Raw genomic sequence first — 16,690 nt, forward strand, 5'->3', positions numbered from 1 at the left:
CATTCTTGAAACTGAATTGCACTTTTGGTGATTAATAAAGTTGTCTGAATCTGAATCTGAACATACGTTAATATAAAATAAATATCTAAATTTGTGCAGGGAAACATGGCAAATCTGCTGTAGTTGCCTCCAAACAGGGAACGGGGGCTCACTGAGTGGGTTGATGATGCATGAAAATGATGAGAATCGTACACTGTGGCCTCCAGAGTCCCTCCGTCTAAAGCCAACTGAACACCTCCGGGCATGGCCAGATTAACTCGGTAGGTGGTTCCACGCATAATTTTCCAATTGACCCCCTGAGCATTTTTTTTAATTAGCAACTCTTTTGTCTATTAATTGCTTGATCCATATATTTATGTCTTAAACATTTAAGGGGATTGCTAATCCAGTCTTGCCTATGGGATTCTTTAAGCAGCACTCGTAATCACAGCAGTGGCAGGAACTCCTTTTGGAAGAATGATTTCCATGTCTGCGTTTTTGACTATTAATGCAGTTCTGAAGGTGAGAAAACCTCACTGAGACACTTTTGTATGGAGCTCATCATATTCGTTCAAAACTTGCTTTGGCAACACATTCACACTGTTGTTTTCATTACTTTTAATTTCAGTTTAATTTTTTTTCTTCTTATAAAACAGTTATACCAGGAGGGCTTTTATTCGTAAGTAAGAATAAGGATGCTTTCACACCTGGCAGCTTTGGTCTGGACCTTTGGACAGGTGAGAAGACACATTTGCTCTCTGGTGCGGACCAAACAACCGGACCATGGTCCGCTAGAAAAGACGGGACTCGGTCTGTTTCCAAATGAACTACAGTCCAGTTCGATTCAGGTGAGAACATAATCAGACTAGTAGGACGTAATATAGAAAGCAAAGTAAAGAACTTTGCATTGTGGGTTGTTAACGGATGTTGACTATAGAGACAGCCACGCGGCCAGGCAGCGAGATGAGTGGAGGACAGACGTGGGGGAACGACGAGGAAATAGAAATATGGGCTGACCAAACAATTTCACAAATGCTGTCGAAACCCACAAGAACACTTGTTTCAGGGAGTTTTCCCATGTGGAAATTCTGACCAATCAGAGAGCAGTTTACTTGCACATCAAAACTTTTGGTCCGCTTGTAAAAGCTGCCGTGTGAACAACAACCAAACTCGAGGCAAAATGCAACTTTGTAACAATTTGGTCATTGATTCGGATCAAACAAACAGACTTTAGGTGTGAAAGCTCCCTAAATGAGGAATCAAAAGCTAATATAATCTTATGTTAAAAAAACATGCTGCCTGGAGCTTTTACCGTGTTATTTAAATGCCTCATAATTGCATAATTTTGTTAGTGACTTTGCAAGGACACAAACATAAAATATTTGCATGATTGGACTAAACTGTGCATCAATAAAGAATCGACTCTCTGAAAACCTCTATTAAATATATTTCAAACATATTGTAATTTAAACCTTTAAAGGCCGTCGCTGCCAATATTGCGACATGGCTTTTCACAACCCTCTGAAGTGCTGCTATCATTGGCAAACAGTTCAAAAGGGTAAAAGAGCCGTATTTGGCAGCTCACAGTCTCATTTGGCATATCTACTCTTTCAGCCCGGTGCAACGGAAAGCAGCAAAAACACAGATCTAAGATGAACCTGAACTCGGAGACGACAGCTTATTAGAGTGTCACAATTTGAGTCAAATATCTCTCAACTCTCGACACTTTTGGAAGAGATAAGTTATATTATTCAAAGTATTTCACTGCTGAGGATAAAAAGTCTGCACTGGTGTTGGTTTCACATTAAATTCAGATGAGATGATGATTGTTATTGGCAGTGCATGTTACTGTGAGTTTCTGTTGCTGCTGTGTTGGCAATCAGCTGCAGAGAGCACCGCTGCTTGGTGGCAGCTGCATAAGTTTGTGACCGAGAAGAGACCTGTGAAGGACTGGGCTCCGTCCAATCAGCCCCAAGGGAGGATCTCTTACTGCTCAATTCTAATTCATGTACATATAAATAACTGTCACTGGCTCTGCTAATTGGATTAAAAGGCTTGGTAGAGGAGAGACAGGGGAGAGGGGGAGTGAAGGCAGCTACACAGGCAGCCAAGTTGATTTACGGCGTACAGTTTTTTCCTGTGAGGGCTGCTATGGAAGCTCATTCTGACCAGGCAAATAATGTTCTGCTTTTTTATTGTGTTTTTTTTATATCCAAAACAGACACTGTACTAGGGCTGTGCTGTGACTCTATGGATTTTCATGCCCCTAATATCCATACATTTAAAAATCGATAGATTTAAAACGCCTGTATATTTCCCTCAAATCTCAACGATCTCCGCTCCCGTAGATGTCGCCTTATGGCTTGTAGATTGCTTTCTTCCTGAAATCCATCCATCCAGAAGAGAGCATGGCGGAAAAAATAAAAGCAGATGTACGTATGAGCGCACTTCGGTTTTGTAAGCAAAACAGAGACTAATGATTTAGACTGAACTGAAAGTGCTCATCTCGAAGATCCGAGTTTCGTTATCTTTCGTGATAAACGGTAATTGCGGGAGCACACTTCCCAGATATCCAGACATCCAGTGTTGCATGTGTGACGTCCACGGTTGGCTCCGGTTGTAACTCTTGATTTTCCTCGCCGACGGTCACTTTCCTTTTCATACTGTTTGCTTCATCTGAGCGTCGAGTTTGTTTCTTTTTCTTTGGATTTTCACTTATTGTTGAAGTTGTATCTGTAGTCATCCATCTTTTCTTTGTTTGTTCAGCCATAGTAGATTAATGTTTACTCGCAACACTTGCAGAGACCGGAGAAGCAGCCGCTTAGCTCCGACTACCCTCTCTGGCAGACCAACCACTGCTGGCTGATGGAAAACGCGTCACTAACTGGGCGCCGCTTGTTATTTTTCTCCACGAAAAAGTCGCCACAGACACCCAGTCTGTAATACTGCAAATGCAAAGGCTTTCATCAGTGGGCCATAGGCTCAGTCACCATTGTGTTACCTCATTCAGCAATAGATATTGACTTAACAGACATTTATTTACATGAAAATCTTCAAGATTATTACTTTAAGATCTCACCGTGCAGATAAGCCTTTTTCCGCCACACTTCTACACCTCCGCTGTAACTGAAGTGCTGTTACACAGCCGCTTGTCCCTCTTATGTTTCTCTCTCACAATATGCGTTTGCTCTGTTTCCATTATCATGAGTTGTACATTTTACGAAGTCAGAACACAACTGGCATTTTGCATTATTCACCCACGTCCCCATTTTATAAAAGAGGTTTGTCTCTAAAGATGAAAACCGACGTGGTTCTGAATGAAATGGGCGGTACGCCGCGGCCCTTTAAAGATTTTAAAACTGCACCATAAGATGCATATTTAACAGGAGACGTTGCACCTCAGGACGGATGGACCAGCAGAAAAGAACTACAGGAATCAGTTCAGATCTTTCAGGAAAGATGATCCCAAGGAAACTTTGCAGCCTGGAATTTCCACTTCTTTTGGATGTTTATTGACATGAATCATGTCATATTTCTGAGCAACACAATAGACAGAAAGCTGCAAATCCAAACAGTAGAATGTCAAGAGAAACTTGGCTGTCATTGGTTTCAACACACCCTTCAAGAGCTCAGCATGGTGCGTTCAACATTAAAGACAGGTTTATTACAAACATTAAAAGCTACATTTGAAAGGCAACATTTATAAACCTGTGAAATATTCTCTTCTTAATATCTAGTGTGAAGAATCTACTGTACAAAACCATGAAGCAAAACCAAATCAGTGAATGATACATGTTGACTGTAATTGTTTTAAACCAATAGTTGCAGCAGGTCTGATTTGGTGCAATCCAAGCAAAGAATCTATGTGTGTGCAAAAAGAGAAAAACAACCAATGTTTGTCATGTTAAGAAAATGCTGTAATGTTTAGGAATAAAGTCTTCAGGTCATTGAGCTCAGTCTTAGCTCTATCTGGTTAACCGCAGGGCACACTACGATGCTACAGCTAGCACTATTTAGGAAACACTGAAGATGCATCAGTCAGCAGCAACAGCAGCCGCATGAGATCAGGAAGAAATGGTGTGTGGAGAATGCAGAGAGAGGCAGATAGAAGGCTAAATGTGAGAGAGAGTGAGAGACACTGAAATGGAGAAAGATTGCAGGGCGCAGTACACAAACACTAAAGACGCTGAGAGGAAGCATGTCTGAAAAAGAGAGCAGGAGGATGTTGATGGGATGCAGTGAGGAGAAGGTAAGGAAACGTGGGGAAGGCTTACCTGGGTACTGTGCAGCTCCTGTGTTGGAGGAGAAGGAGGAGGAGGACAGGTGGAGAGGATAGAGGGGAGGAGAAAAAAACAGAAAGGGAGGTTAGCATTCAAAGCCCCATTTAAATTAATAGACCCCATTTGCCAGTGCATAGAGGTGCATGCTGGTACAGTACAGGAGAAGGCAGGTAAAAATGCATAGAAAAGTCATACATGCTGGTCCCCTCTGCAAAAAGGAAATCATCAAAGAGCACAGCTGATATGAGAAACAGACAGTCGTTGAAGTTTAAGTGTAAAGTTTGAACTCTGAATGCTAATTCAATTGGCTACAAAAAGCCTTTGATTAGCATCTTTTTCTTTGAGGTTAATACCAACATGTTGTGAGCTGAGACTTCTGAGAGGCTGAAATCGTGTGCGAATATCTTTCATCTATATTTAGCTCGTCTTATGCCACATGTCCACAGAATTACAAATAACAGAAACAGCATTCAGACAGGGATGAACCAAAACACTTAACTTACACAGCAACACAGTAATTATGACATTGCTTTTGCCTTTAATGCTTTGTTTGAGGAAAACAGGAACACGTTAGGTTCAGGTTAATTAATGTTTATAGCCTTTACTGTATCAACACAGATGTAACACAACAGGCAGCAGCGTGAGGCTGTAATGCAACCAGCAGAGACTGAAGGAAGTCGCCGCTCCCGGCACAGGAACACTCAAGCACATAACCCCCCGTACAACCACAACCTGACATGTTACCTATAGTGAGCTTAAGGGAGGCTTGTAGGCGGATTTACTTTCACCTTTTGTCAGAACCAGGGTGCTATCTATAGCTTACAGTCTTTATGCCAAGTTATGCTAGCAGACTGCTAACTGTAGCTTCATATTTAGAGAGCAACTTAACATTTTTACGACATGGGCGCCAGTTTAGCTCTGCAGTTAAATTGGCAGCCCACATACAGAGGCCATTAGTCCTCAATGCAGCGGCCCTGGGTTTAACTCTCACCCTTGGACCTCGTGTCCAACACTATCCACTGTCCTCTCCTTCAATAAAGGCAAATAAGGCCCCCAAAAAATAATCTTTAAAGTCGAGATGAAACGACATTTGGAGAGTATCTAGCTTCCGTATCGTGGCGTATTTCCGAGTGAAACAGGACGTGCAGGCGGGACATATCAATAGAGGGATTTGATCGTTGAGAAGTGGGCGTAGACAGACGTTCTCCACAGCTCAGTAGCTGGCTAACTGACCGAGCGTTCTTGGTGCTCTGCGGCTAAATGTTGCAGATTGATTGACAGGTGGATGTCATTATATTATTGGTTGAAATTGGTTGGTCCTAGCTTACGTAATCACACGTGATATTATGTTTTACAGGAAGAAAAAATAATCGGATTATGATATAAGAATAAGAAGAAATTGATTTTCTGTATTTTTTTTGGCCTATATTGTCAAATAGATGCACAATATTACCGGGGATGTGATCTAAAAGGATTAAAATGACATTTTTCATTTCACCTTGACTTTAAATTTTTTACGACGTTAATACTCAATCTTGTCTGAAAATGGCTGTGGAAAAGGTTATCCTTGATTTCATATTATATACAAGACACAAGGGCACACATTTAGAGGAAAAAGGCGCCGTTTTCAGTAATGCTGCTAAAAAACTGCTTTTTTTTTTCAACATCATGTCATATTACGTAACAGGTGTCTCTGCCTTAGCTCAACGTGCAGAAGTAGGTGGTAGTATGTCTGAGTGGTCGTTTCATATTGTGTAGATGTCGGTGGTCTAACGTCTAAAGTCCAATTATGATGGTTAATTTTTGTGTTTGTGCCGGTTGCACAAATTCTAGCTTGACGGGACATCGAGCCCACCGTTTCCCAGGAGAGGGCGAGGAACGGAGCGAGCTTTCGTGCTTGGGTGCGTTTCCTGCAGGTGAAGAGACGGGACTTTGGGACGGGACAAACATCGCTAGCTAACGCCGGTCACTCATCACGACACCTGCCCAGTTCTCCACTGGTTCATGTCTCTCCTGTGGCCGTTAGTTCTCCTCATCCTGGCCTATTCCTGGTCTCTTTGATGCCTAACAGGCTTATAATTTGAAGCCTGTGGTCCGTCGTATGCATATGAATTAACAATTTCTTCATCTTCAATGACAAGGCTGGGACTTAAGATCCATATTTATTCATGTTAAACCTGTCGTTAATCGGTGGGACTCCCTCATGTTCATCAATTTTCATCAATTTTCTCATCTAACCAATGCAAGGAAACAAGCCAAAATTAAACAAAATAATGTCCATAATGTAACTTTAGAGTGCTAAAGCTTGTGAAACAGCATAAAGACAGACATAAATACTTAGACCACCAAGAGATAGATGTCAAAATTAAATTAAAATGTTAAAAACTGTCTAAAATGTGTTAACTGGGACATCTGCATAAGATCCATCATTGCTGGGAACGAGCAGCGTTGGCCCACAGTATACAGTTGGCATCTGTGTCAGCCCCCATCATAGAGGAACATTTTCCAGCCAAGTGAGCATCAGGATTCCAACTACGAGGCAGCTTTTGATTAGTAAACCTATTTCCTCTTCAACTTTTGCCAAATTTCAATCATGGTGATATTCTAATTACCATTATCCGGAGCAAGAAAGAGAGACAGGGAATGAGTGGGTGTGCGTAAGTGAAGGAGGAGAGGAGTGAGAGGGAGGCAGCCTTTGCATGTAAGCAGGGAAAATCTGAGAAGAATACAGCGTGAAGATCAAGTGAAACAAAGGGAACAATTTCAGCTCTTTTACATCTCGCTCCACAGCTCCATATGTGCTAAAGATGCATCTTGTCGTATCCTCACTGATTTGCTCCCCCTAAATCCCCGGACACGTATCTCTGCCAGCTTAAAGGCCTCTGTATGCTTCAAACAGTGGCATAATGTGTTGTCCAACCACGGCGTAAATAGAAATTACATTCATTTCCAAGCTGCTGCATTCATTCTAAACCTGTTTAGTGTTTAATGAGCATGACAAATTCAATTTCATGCAATTTGAATACAATCTTAGAAAATCTCTGGCAGCTCCGACACAATATGAAGTTTGATGGAGTTTGACAGCTTTCAACCTCACCTGAGAAACTTTCACTAAAGCTTAAAAGCCTCGGGAGCTTGAATTATTTAAAATGCATATATGGTACCAAAGTGCACAGTCTTATTCAGCATCCACTGAAGTCTGAATGAAAACAAACCCTTATAACTATCAGAAAACTTATATAAAAATACATTTCTGAAGACTTGCTCAATCACATTTTGATTGACATCTGCCTGGCTACGCATACAACAAAAGCCCCTTTTACACTGTGGTTCCACCACAGCGCTGTAACGAAGCGCTGCTGTCTTGCCACCTTTGTTATTTTGCAGTGGGCCGTTGCAGAAGCAAAGTGTGCGTGAGGCGTAAACAAACAAACGACTTCGTCCCACCGTTCCGCCTCTGTGCGTTTTACATAGAAGACGAAACATAAGAGAGGAACGGCAGTGTAAATGGGGCTAATGACTCAGGTGACAATCAGGTGACAATCAGCCCTGTTCAGCCCTACAGTATGTTTGATGTCAGAATCAGAGGAGGAAATGGGAGTCCTGCCATCTTTTAAGTAATAATGTCAATTGATCACTGAATGGTGAATGTTTTGCCCTTCATACCATAGTTAACAGTTATGCAACATTAGCAAAGATGCCATATATAGTTGTTCTTAAAGCTATGAATGCAATGCTAAATAATGACCCACACTAAACTCTGGCAGCCACAAATAGAGAATCAAGTCAACACTCAACATCCTGGGCCGTCAAACCTTAACTGCAGCCTTTAATACTCAGCCTGCTGTCGACGCTAACGCTTGGTGTAAACAGACAAAGAGCTACTTTAGCTTTTCCTAAAATTGGATTGGGAAAATTATTTATGTAACAAATATCTAAGATTAATGACGCCCAATTCAACCCCTATATCAGGAAAGTTTCAAGAAACTTAAGTGACAATACTTCAGTTTAGGATTGAAACTACTTTCCTCATATATTATACATGTTAACTGTTATACATAAGAGCCTAAACTACATAGAAGGCTGCTGGGGATTGGGGTTTCCAGAGGTTTTAAACTGGAGTTGTCACCTAAAGATTAAACACCTTAATCAAAAAGTCTCCCAGCACAGCATCATCCATCCCCCTGCTTTAGCATTCAGCTGTGACCATGGGAAGCAGAGTAACAAAGTGCTTCAGAGAGCCACACAGTCAGCCCGGACCACCCTCGAGTTCAGGTTCAGGCAGTGCGATGGGGTGATGGGGGGGTTTTTACTTTGGGGAGATTACACAGCAAAAGGCGAGACACGGAGAGGCTCTCCCCATGTTAAGTAAATGGAGAGCGGGTGAAGAATAACTTTGCCCCTTATGGGTTTTTGCGGGAGTGTGTGCTATCCAAACCCCCCGACCTACAACCTCCAGAGGTGAGGTTAAATGACAAGGACTGCAGAGATGCATTAAACATGAGTCATTTGGACAGAGAGCTAGACGTTGGACCACTCCAGAGATGATAGGGACATTAACCAGGGTTTCACCAGGGCCTGAGCTGCATTTAATGAAGGCCTCCAATACTGCCCGACGTCTCTCTCTGCACGTTTGACTCACAGCCAGGGAGCGGAGTAGTTCAAGATAAACACAGCCACTACTGCTTCTGGCTCCAGTTGTCTGAATTTCTACCCCTTCCTCCTCCTCCTCCTCCTCCTCCTCTACACTCACTTTCTGGACTGAAAACTTATTAGAGTCTCTTTGCAGTGAGCAGTGGCCAAGACCAGCTTGAGAAGTTCTTGTCTGGCACAGAAGCAGCAGCAGTCAAGCACAAACATGTCAGCCATTTAAAAAGTTATTGTCAAGAAGAAAAGAAGCAAAGAAAGATCAATTTGTTCAGTTCAAAGGCAGAACACAAAAGAAAGACCAACTGTATCATTTCAAATCAATATTTTTACATATTAGTTTTTTTATAACTTGGGTCATATTTTAGTTTTCACATGTTTTAATCAAAGTAAAGGGGAAAAAAACACTGCTGGCTTGTTTAACACTCTCTTAAAATCTAACAGAAACAGAGAGAAACTGACCCAAGTTGTATTAAGTTTGACTCATTCTTAAAGCCATATCTTGAGTAATACATTATATATGTATGTCTCAGTGTGCTCAAGAGGCAACAAAAAAAACTAACAATAACCAAGAAGAAACACAACAAATGCTACTCATCTTGATTTGGGGTGGGACGAAATATGGATACGGCAATATATCGACGTCCTGACTCACCACGTCACTACATCATGACTCCTCGCTGTGGTGCTTATGACATGAGGGTAATGTGAATGGAAAACAACTGGCTGAAGATTAGAAGTTAATCAGATATCATGATGGATCATTATATGACTTGCAATATATCAATTATCGTAGAATTGCTGTATAGTGATATTATTGTTATCGTGGGTTACGAGTTACCCTGCAATTCCCACCTCTAATCTTGATACAGCTGACACTATACAGTATTTCCAATGTTTGTATCTTCAGAATAATATTGTTTTATGATTTATTCCCAAATTTACCATTTGAGAATCTTTTATTACATTGGGATGTTGATCTGTAAGGTTAGAGCATGATACACAAATCAATAAACCCAATTGTACTCTTATGTGAGGCTCCCATTATTGTGATCTTGCTTAACATTATAACCCCTGTCTTTATAGGTCAGTAGGTCATCATAACTTTATTGTATGACTGGCTAAGGATCCATAAACTTAAACTAACTTCTAGTCCCTCCACTTCTAAAACAAAAATGTGATCACTTTCGGCATGGAGCAAATTCTAATACAAACAAAAGGACACAAATCTGAGGCCTCAGAGCAAAAAGGTCCATTAGACCATCATTTTGGTGAAATGGATATTTTACTCGGCAAAAATTCAGGTCCCAACAAAACATTAGAAATCATTCTGCCAGGGCTTTGAGTCCCATACATCCATTATCTATACCCCTTATCCAGTTCAGGGTCATAGGGAGCTGAAACTGATCCAAGCTGTCATTGGGCGAGAGGTGGGTTACACCCTGGACTGACTGCCTGTCAATCACGGGGCTGACACATGGAGACGGACATCCTTTTAAGCTCACATTCACACCTACGGGCAATTTAGACACAACGACCACACAGAAAGGCCCTCTTGTCTGGACCTGAACCAGGGACCTTCCAGCTGTGAGACAACAGTGCTAACCGCTGCATCAGCGTGCCGGAGTATCCCCAACAAAGTACCTGCCTGTGGCCTTTAAGATCTCTTGACCAAACAAACAGACAAGACAAGACCATGAACAGAACCATGTAGAACATGTTTTATCACATAATACGCACCACTGCTGCATCTAAACAATGTACTGATAAGCTGCAATGTAACAGGATATTTAACATCTATGAATTTAAAACAGTGTTCCATGCAGCCTCTTACTGAAAAACTGAACATTAGTAAAATGCAGTATCCAAAAACACATTTAAAAAGAGAAAAACCTCACAGTAACAAAAACGCTAACAAGTCCCAGGTGTTATGAGAGTGGTCTGAAAAAAAAACCACAGACATAACAGCTCTGCTTTCATCTGTATTCATCAGGTGAGGGAGGCCTGGACACTCTCCTCTTCACTAGAAACACAATAATAACAATAGTTTCCCTCGGCACAGCAGGACCGCACGCTTCCAAGCGCGTCATCTTCAAACGTAGCTCTTGGTTAATGGCCTGGAACACATATTCAATGTCTATCAAAGACGGACGTTGCTGGGATGGATGCACATGCTGACAACCTCTCTAGCTGGCTCCTCGATCACACAAACACAACTAACACCGTGTCCCCTTCACACTCCTAACAGCATTCACACACACACGTACAAAAACAGAGAAGCCCTCCCTGCAGTCAGTTTAAGTATAGCAAGCAATAATGTGTTGATTAAATCTGTGATCAGCTGCCTAAGGGGCATGAAATTGGACATGATGAGTGTGGCACATTAAAAACTAATTATCAATAGCACCAATCCTATTGTCTTTCTTTTAAAGCAGTCACAGCGGTAAATCAAGTGTGGAGAATGGAACACTATGTGCTCTATCACACTCAGCTCTGGGGTTACAACCATACCTGGATTCTGGCTGCTTCCAGGCGCTTTGATAAAATATTAATCTATTATTTACCGCCTGTAGCACTTCCTTATTGTGTTACAAACTCGCAGAGGGTTGACAAAATATGCAGCCAGCAGGGAAGCGGCTTTACCTGTAAGGCTTCCCCGTTTAAAAGGCAACAGATAAATGTGTTCTTAGTTGTGTTTTTTAGTGCGGCTGTAGGACTGTGATGGGATGAAATAACAGCTCTCTAATCTAGACATGCCTGAAATTCTTACTTTTAACCTTCACTTTATTTGACTTTCTGAGATTTCTGAGATTAAATTCAATTTGAAACATAAGGACCAAGTTAGGTGACGTTATAATGGAGGGGGTGGGTTGAACAAAACATCAACTTTACATTAGAGTTTCAGGAGAGAATCAGTTTCCTGGTTTCCTGGTCAACAACGGTTTCATCCTAGGTCGTCCAATGTTACGCTTTGTCATATACTTCTCTGGCATTTCATCCAGATGATGGTCTGCTCTGAGACCGTATTGAGTAGTAACGAGTACAGCTGATAAGGTCTTTGATGTTGCATGTTGCCATAGCGAGGAGTCTGATTGACAGTCATCCAATCAGGACAATCACATATGGGGGAGCTTTTTGAGTCGTCCAGTCATGATTCCCAGTTTGCGCTGCGTACAGACTTGATAGTGTGTTTGAATTTTATCACTTTATATTTAACAGCGAACATTCAAACTTATAAACACACTCGAGTCATCCGAGTCATCATGAATCAAGTCCAAGTCGAGTCTCAAGTCATTGATTTTTTCGAGTTGCGAATCATCAAAACACTGTCGACTCGAGTCCAAGTCACCAAGTCTCTAGTCCACATCTCTGCTGTCTTCCAGGCAAATAACCTGCATGATTAGTCTTAGGAAAAACACTCTTGGCCCGGTCAATAACTCAACCTGGACTTTTGGTTTCAAACAGGCCTCAAACCCTGCTCCCTGGTGTTTAAAATCCTGTGTGATCTCCACTCTGAGCTGACTTCATCAGCCTTTCTACTACGTCTATTCCTGCAGACAAGGGCCATGACATAGCATCTGCATTTGACATTTGGAAATGAGAAAGCAATGGGTTTATATAACAACCATGGTTAAATAATTTAACCACAAGCCATGTCATATGTAACCATATCATGGCATTTCTGTGGACTTTCATACGCTGTCAGACTGGGTTAGTTGAACTTTATCTATACAAACTCCTTGCCCTACTTTGCCCCTGGCGTTTTTTCAAGTACTTCTTATATTGCACTTCAGTTTGTCCCTGCAATATTTCTGCTAAAAAACGCTGTTATACCAAAAGTAAACTGACTTGTTGAATTTGTCTAAACCCCCTCGAATTCCTTGACTGCACTGTAAAAAATAAGTGGAAGGGCCAGTTGAAGGGCAGTCATCTTAGTTTCAACAATAATTTGAAGACACTTCAATGAACTGCCCTGGACTCAGACCACCGCTGTCCTTCCAGGTATTATTGCATATTGCCTCATGTTTAGGATGCTTTCAACACAGCACCTGCTTTGGCTGCTCAGAGACTTGTGATCTAACAGCAAAGTCTCTATATTTCATCACCAACAATGTGCCGTGGGACAGAATCTGCTCTCGTCTCGTCTCACCGAAAGGATTTCTACTCAGTTATGCACTGAACTGTAAAGCAGCTGTCATTTGATGTAACCTAAGTGGTATAAACATTGCCTCTTTTCCTTCTCTCCTTCCTTTTTTTCTCTCCTTGGATGTTGCTCAGCCATCCACTCTGCCTTTACCTCCGGCTGTCTCTGGGACCCAGCGATTAGAGGACTGGGTGCTGTCCTGCTGATAAGGCTGAGAAACCTCCCTCTCTACCCCCACCACCAACGGCTGTGTCCTCAGGGTGCGGGAGGAAAGGAGCCTGGGGTAATGTGCCCAACAACCCCGATCCTCACCCTTCCTTACCATTCACTGAGTCATGGGTGGTGGCTGAATACAGTACATCTCATGGGTCTGCATTTTCACGGCGGATAAAAGCAGCAAGAGAAACGAGCAAAAAGAATTGCGGCTCAGCCTATAAACATGTGGCAATATGCATCAAGGGCTCTTTTTATGAGTGAAATTTTACATTCTGAAGTGTGTGTTTACAGTACCATCTGGTAAATTGTGTACACTTAGCAGTGAAAATGTAGGACAAATGCCGGTGCTCATATGGATAAGCTTCATTTCATAAGAGCCTCTGTTGTCTCAATTTCCATCCAGCTGCCATAAAAGGGAAATAATATAACACATGTTATTCACACTGAGAGAAATCTGATGCAATTATGACACAGCTGAAAAGCTGTAGTTGTTTACGCCACATACAGTAACCTTTGTAACTCAACCGTGCAATGCAACTTCCAATGCAAGTTACCTGCAATTGAATTTAAAGAGTAAGACTGAGCACATTCTATATGCATCTTATCAATACACAATTTCATCTTCAATAAAAACCATTGGGAGCTTAGTGCCACAAACTGTAGGGTGGTTGCAAAGTATTGAAATTGATTGGTGGTGCAGATCTTTTCATGGGATTTGCTGACAACAAGAAAAGTAGCTGAGTTGTCCTTGCTCAATAATCAGTCCAAAAATACTGAATCACTCCAAATAGAAGTGAGGAATTGCAAGAATGCAGCTTTATTTGATTAGCTGCTGTAAAGTATCCAATTCACCAGTGGAATTTGAATGCATCAGTACATGCACACTGTAAAAACAAATGTTTTTCTGTAGTGCTGTTTCTAATATAACAGCATCAACCACAATAACATAAATACTTCATATCATTGGTATATCAGACCCATTCCAACAGCCCAGTCATGTGTCCTTTTGGGAAACTCTCCATCGCTCACAGGCCACCTTTGGCTGTAGTTTGTGGTGTTGACTGCATCTGATGATAAAATATTGGACACACACATAAAAAACTATCTGAACCGATAGTAATCTCTACAATATAAACATGTTAAGGTAGGGTTAGTATGTTGGGGATGTGCAAGGCTGCCAATTCTGATCAATCTCTGTGTGTATCTGCTTCCGTCATAGCTACATCACACAGTAATTCCACGTTCTTCTAATGTGAAATGTTAAAAGTAATTCTGAAGAAGATTCACGTAGAAATACCCAGTGACCACCTAGAAATTGCCGTGCCCAAGCTATACATCCACTCAACGACAGATAGGGAGAACCTAATCCTCCAGGTGCTCTAAAGAAAAAGACTTGGCCTGGCTTATCTCGGGGGTCAGGGAAGGTCTACAGCCATTAATTTTAAATGAGTGGAATGGATTTGTGGTAATGGAAACCCAATGGCTCCAGACAGCATTGGGACTTGGTGGCGTGAAGACACCAAACGGCAGTGTGATAACCTGACCACTCAACTGTATGAAGTGGGAGAAGTTGAGAAACTGATTTGGGTTTTCTGCCAGCAGCACTCTATGGCAGACTTAAGTGTAATGCATTAGAAATCTATTTGGGGGCACTGGAGTGTGAAGATGTCAAGTAAACTGGTCAGAATACTATGCATCTAATTTTAGACGCTTTAGTTTTACCTTATATTTCAACAGAACATCACCTGCTCGTGCCTGTAAAGAGCAATTTTAGTGGATACAGTGAGAGTGAGACGGGAAAGGTCAGGAGTTTTGATATGTAGAACATTACATCTCTGATATCTCAGGGGTGTAAAAAAAAATAAAATAAAGCAATTTCTGGTGTTAAACTCGTCACATTTATGTGTTAAGACAGGCTGTGACAAAGTATCCCACAATATAACATTGTTTTTCACGCACTGGAGGAGTGTGGAGTTCATAAATGTTACTGTCAGTTTCCACTCTGTGAAAAAAAAAATGTTTTCCTCGCTCTATTACTTTGTAGTCTTACAACGTAAGAAAACAGTAATGCCTGTTTCAACTTCACATGTAGCTTGTTCGCACCCTGCAAGCTGTGAATGTGAAAAACACACTGAAAAATATGTTCACAGTGTCACATATTTCCCGTATGCCAGCATTAGACAGGCTATTATTTGGAACTCTTTTGAGGTATTGTTTTGATCGCCAGCTAACAAGTTGTAGTCAAACGTTCTTTTGTGGTGAAGAGGGGGGAGAGAGACTTTTCAAGCTGAATGTGACGACAACTTGTAACATGCACTCTATAAGACTACTGTAACACAAAAGTTTGAATATAGACTCTTAATATTAACTAAGAGTTTAGTAGTTTTGATGTTTTCTGTCCACACTTGTTCAGTGCAGATTGTCTACTTTGTCCTTCTGAATGCTAAACTAATTATTCTGCTTCAGGTTAAAGTTAGTATCTGTGTTGTCAGCTACAGTATTTCCATTAATGTAAATTTCAATTTTAATGGATGTAAATTTTTGATAATATTAATATTAGGGCTGGGTTTAAAGAATTTATTTTTCCGATTCTAATCAATTCTAATTTGAATGACCCAATATCGATTCATAAATCCCGAGATCAATCTTTAAAAATATGTGTAAAAACGTGTCTGATCACCCACATTTCTGAGTGCTCCTGAAGGCAGCACGACTCAATACGTCCCCCCTAAAAGTGAGACATCAGTGATCGATGACGGGCTCTATTTATCGGCCACGAGTGTACTTTCGGCCCGTTGTAATACATTATGCCTTTCCCAAAACTCTTGTGTGGCTTTGTTCTTCGCGCTATGAGATCTCATGGCCAAATCTCGCGTAAGTTGAACCCCAGTTTGTTTAATCAAAACCATGAGCCAGATGTACAGACTAAAAATCTGAAACTGGACAAGAAGTTCATAAGCTGTCTAATTTATAAAATTGTTAACATAAAACATGTTGCACCAGAATAATACACCAGGTTAGAGGTGCATTGATATTGTAACTGAAATACCCCAAACCAAATCGAATCGGGACCTTGTGAATCTGAATCGAATCAAATTGAGAAATCCTTATCGATACCCAGCCCTAATTAAAATATTGCATATATATACATATGCATTTTTAAACCTACTCAGATGCTTGTAGATTCTTTATGTATGATTTAAAATTGGTCTTTTGCAATTGGAATACATTTATCATGAAGCAAACACTCATATTTGAGACATCTTGACCCTGAGAAGCGTGTGCTTTTCTGCCAGGCAAGATTCGCATGTCACGGGTTGTCCGTGCAACATCTGAGTTTTAGACATAAATGTTGAACTAAAGAAGCCAATAAACAGCCGGTTGCCTAACAGTTCAGAGCAGTACATTTTGTTTACCACTTTTA

General features: G+C 41.2%; 1 protein-coding gene across 2 annotated transcripts in view; it reads right to left on the bottom strand.

The window, feature by feature from the left end:
• The window catches only part of LOC138598341 (cell adhesion molecule 1-like), a 436,964-nt gene that overhangs the window by 144,218 nt on the left and 276,056 nt on the right, over positions 1-16,690 (bottom strand). For both annotated transcript variants that reach the window (XM_069670130.1, XM_069670122.1), the window contains exon 2: positions 4,254-4,271. In XM_069670130.1, the coding sequence (XP_069526231.1) occupies positions 4,254-4,271 (18 nt within the window). The remainder of the gene's footprint in view (positions 1-4,253; positions 4,272-16,690) is intronic.

This window comes from Semicossyphus pulcher, unplaced genomic scaffold (genome assembly GCF_022749685.1).
Source record: "Semicossyphus pulcher isolate SPU_LCO1_2020_fin unplaced genomic scaffold, fSemPul1.0.p SCAF_10, whole genome shotgun sequence".
NCBI classification, from domain to species: Eukaryota; Metazoa; Chordata; class Actinopteri; order Labriformes; family Labridae; genus Semicossyphus; species Semicossyphus pulcher.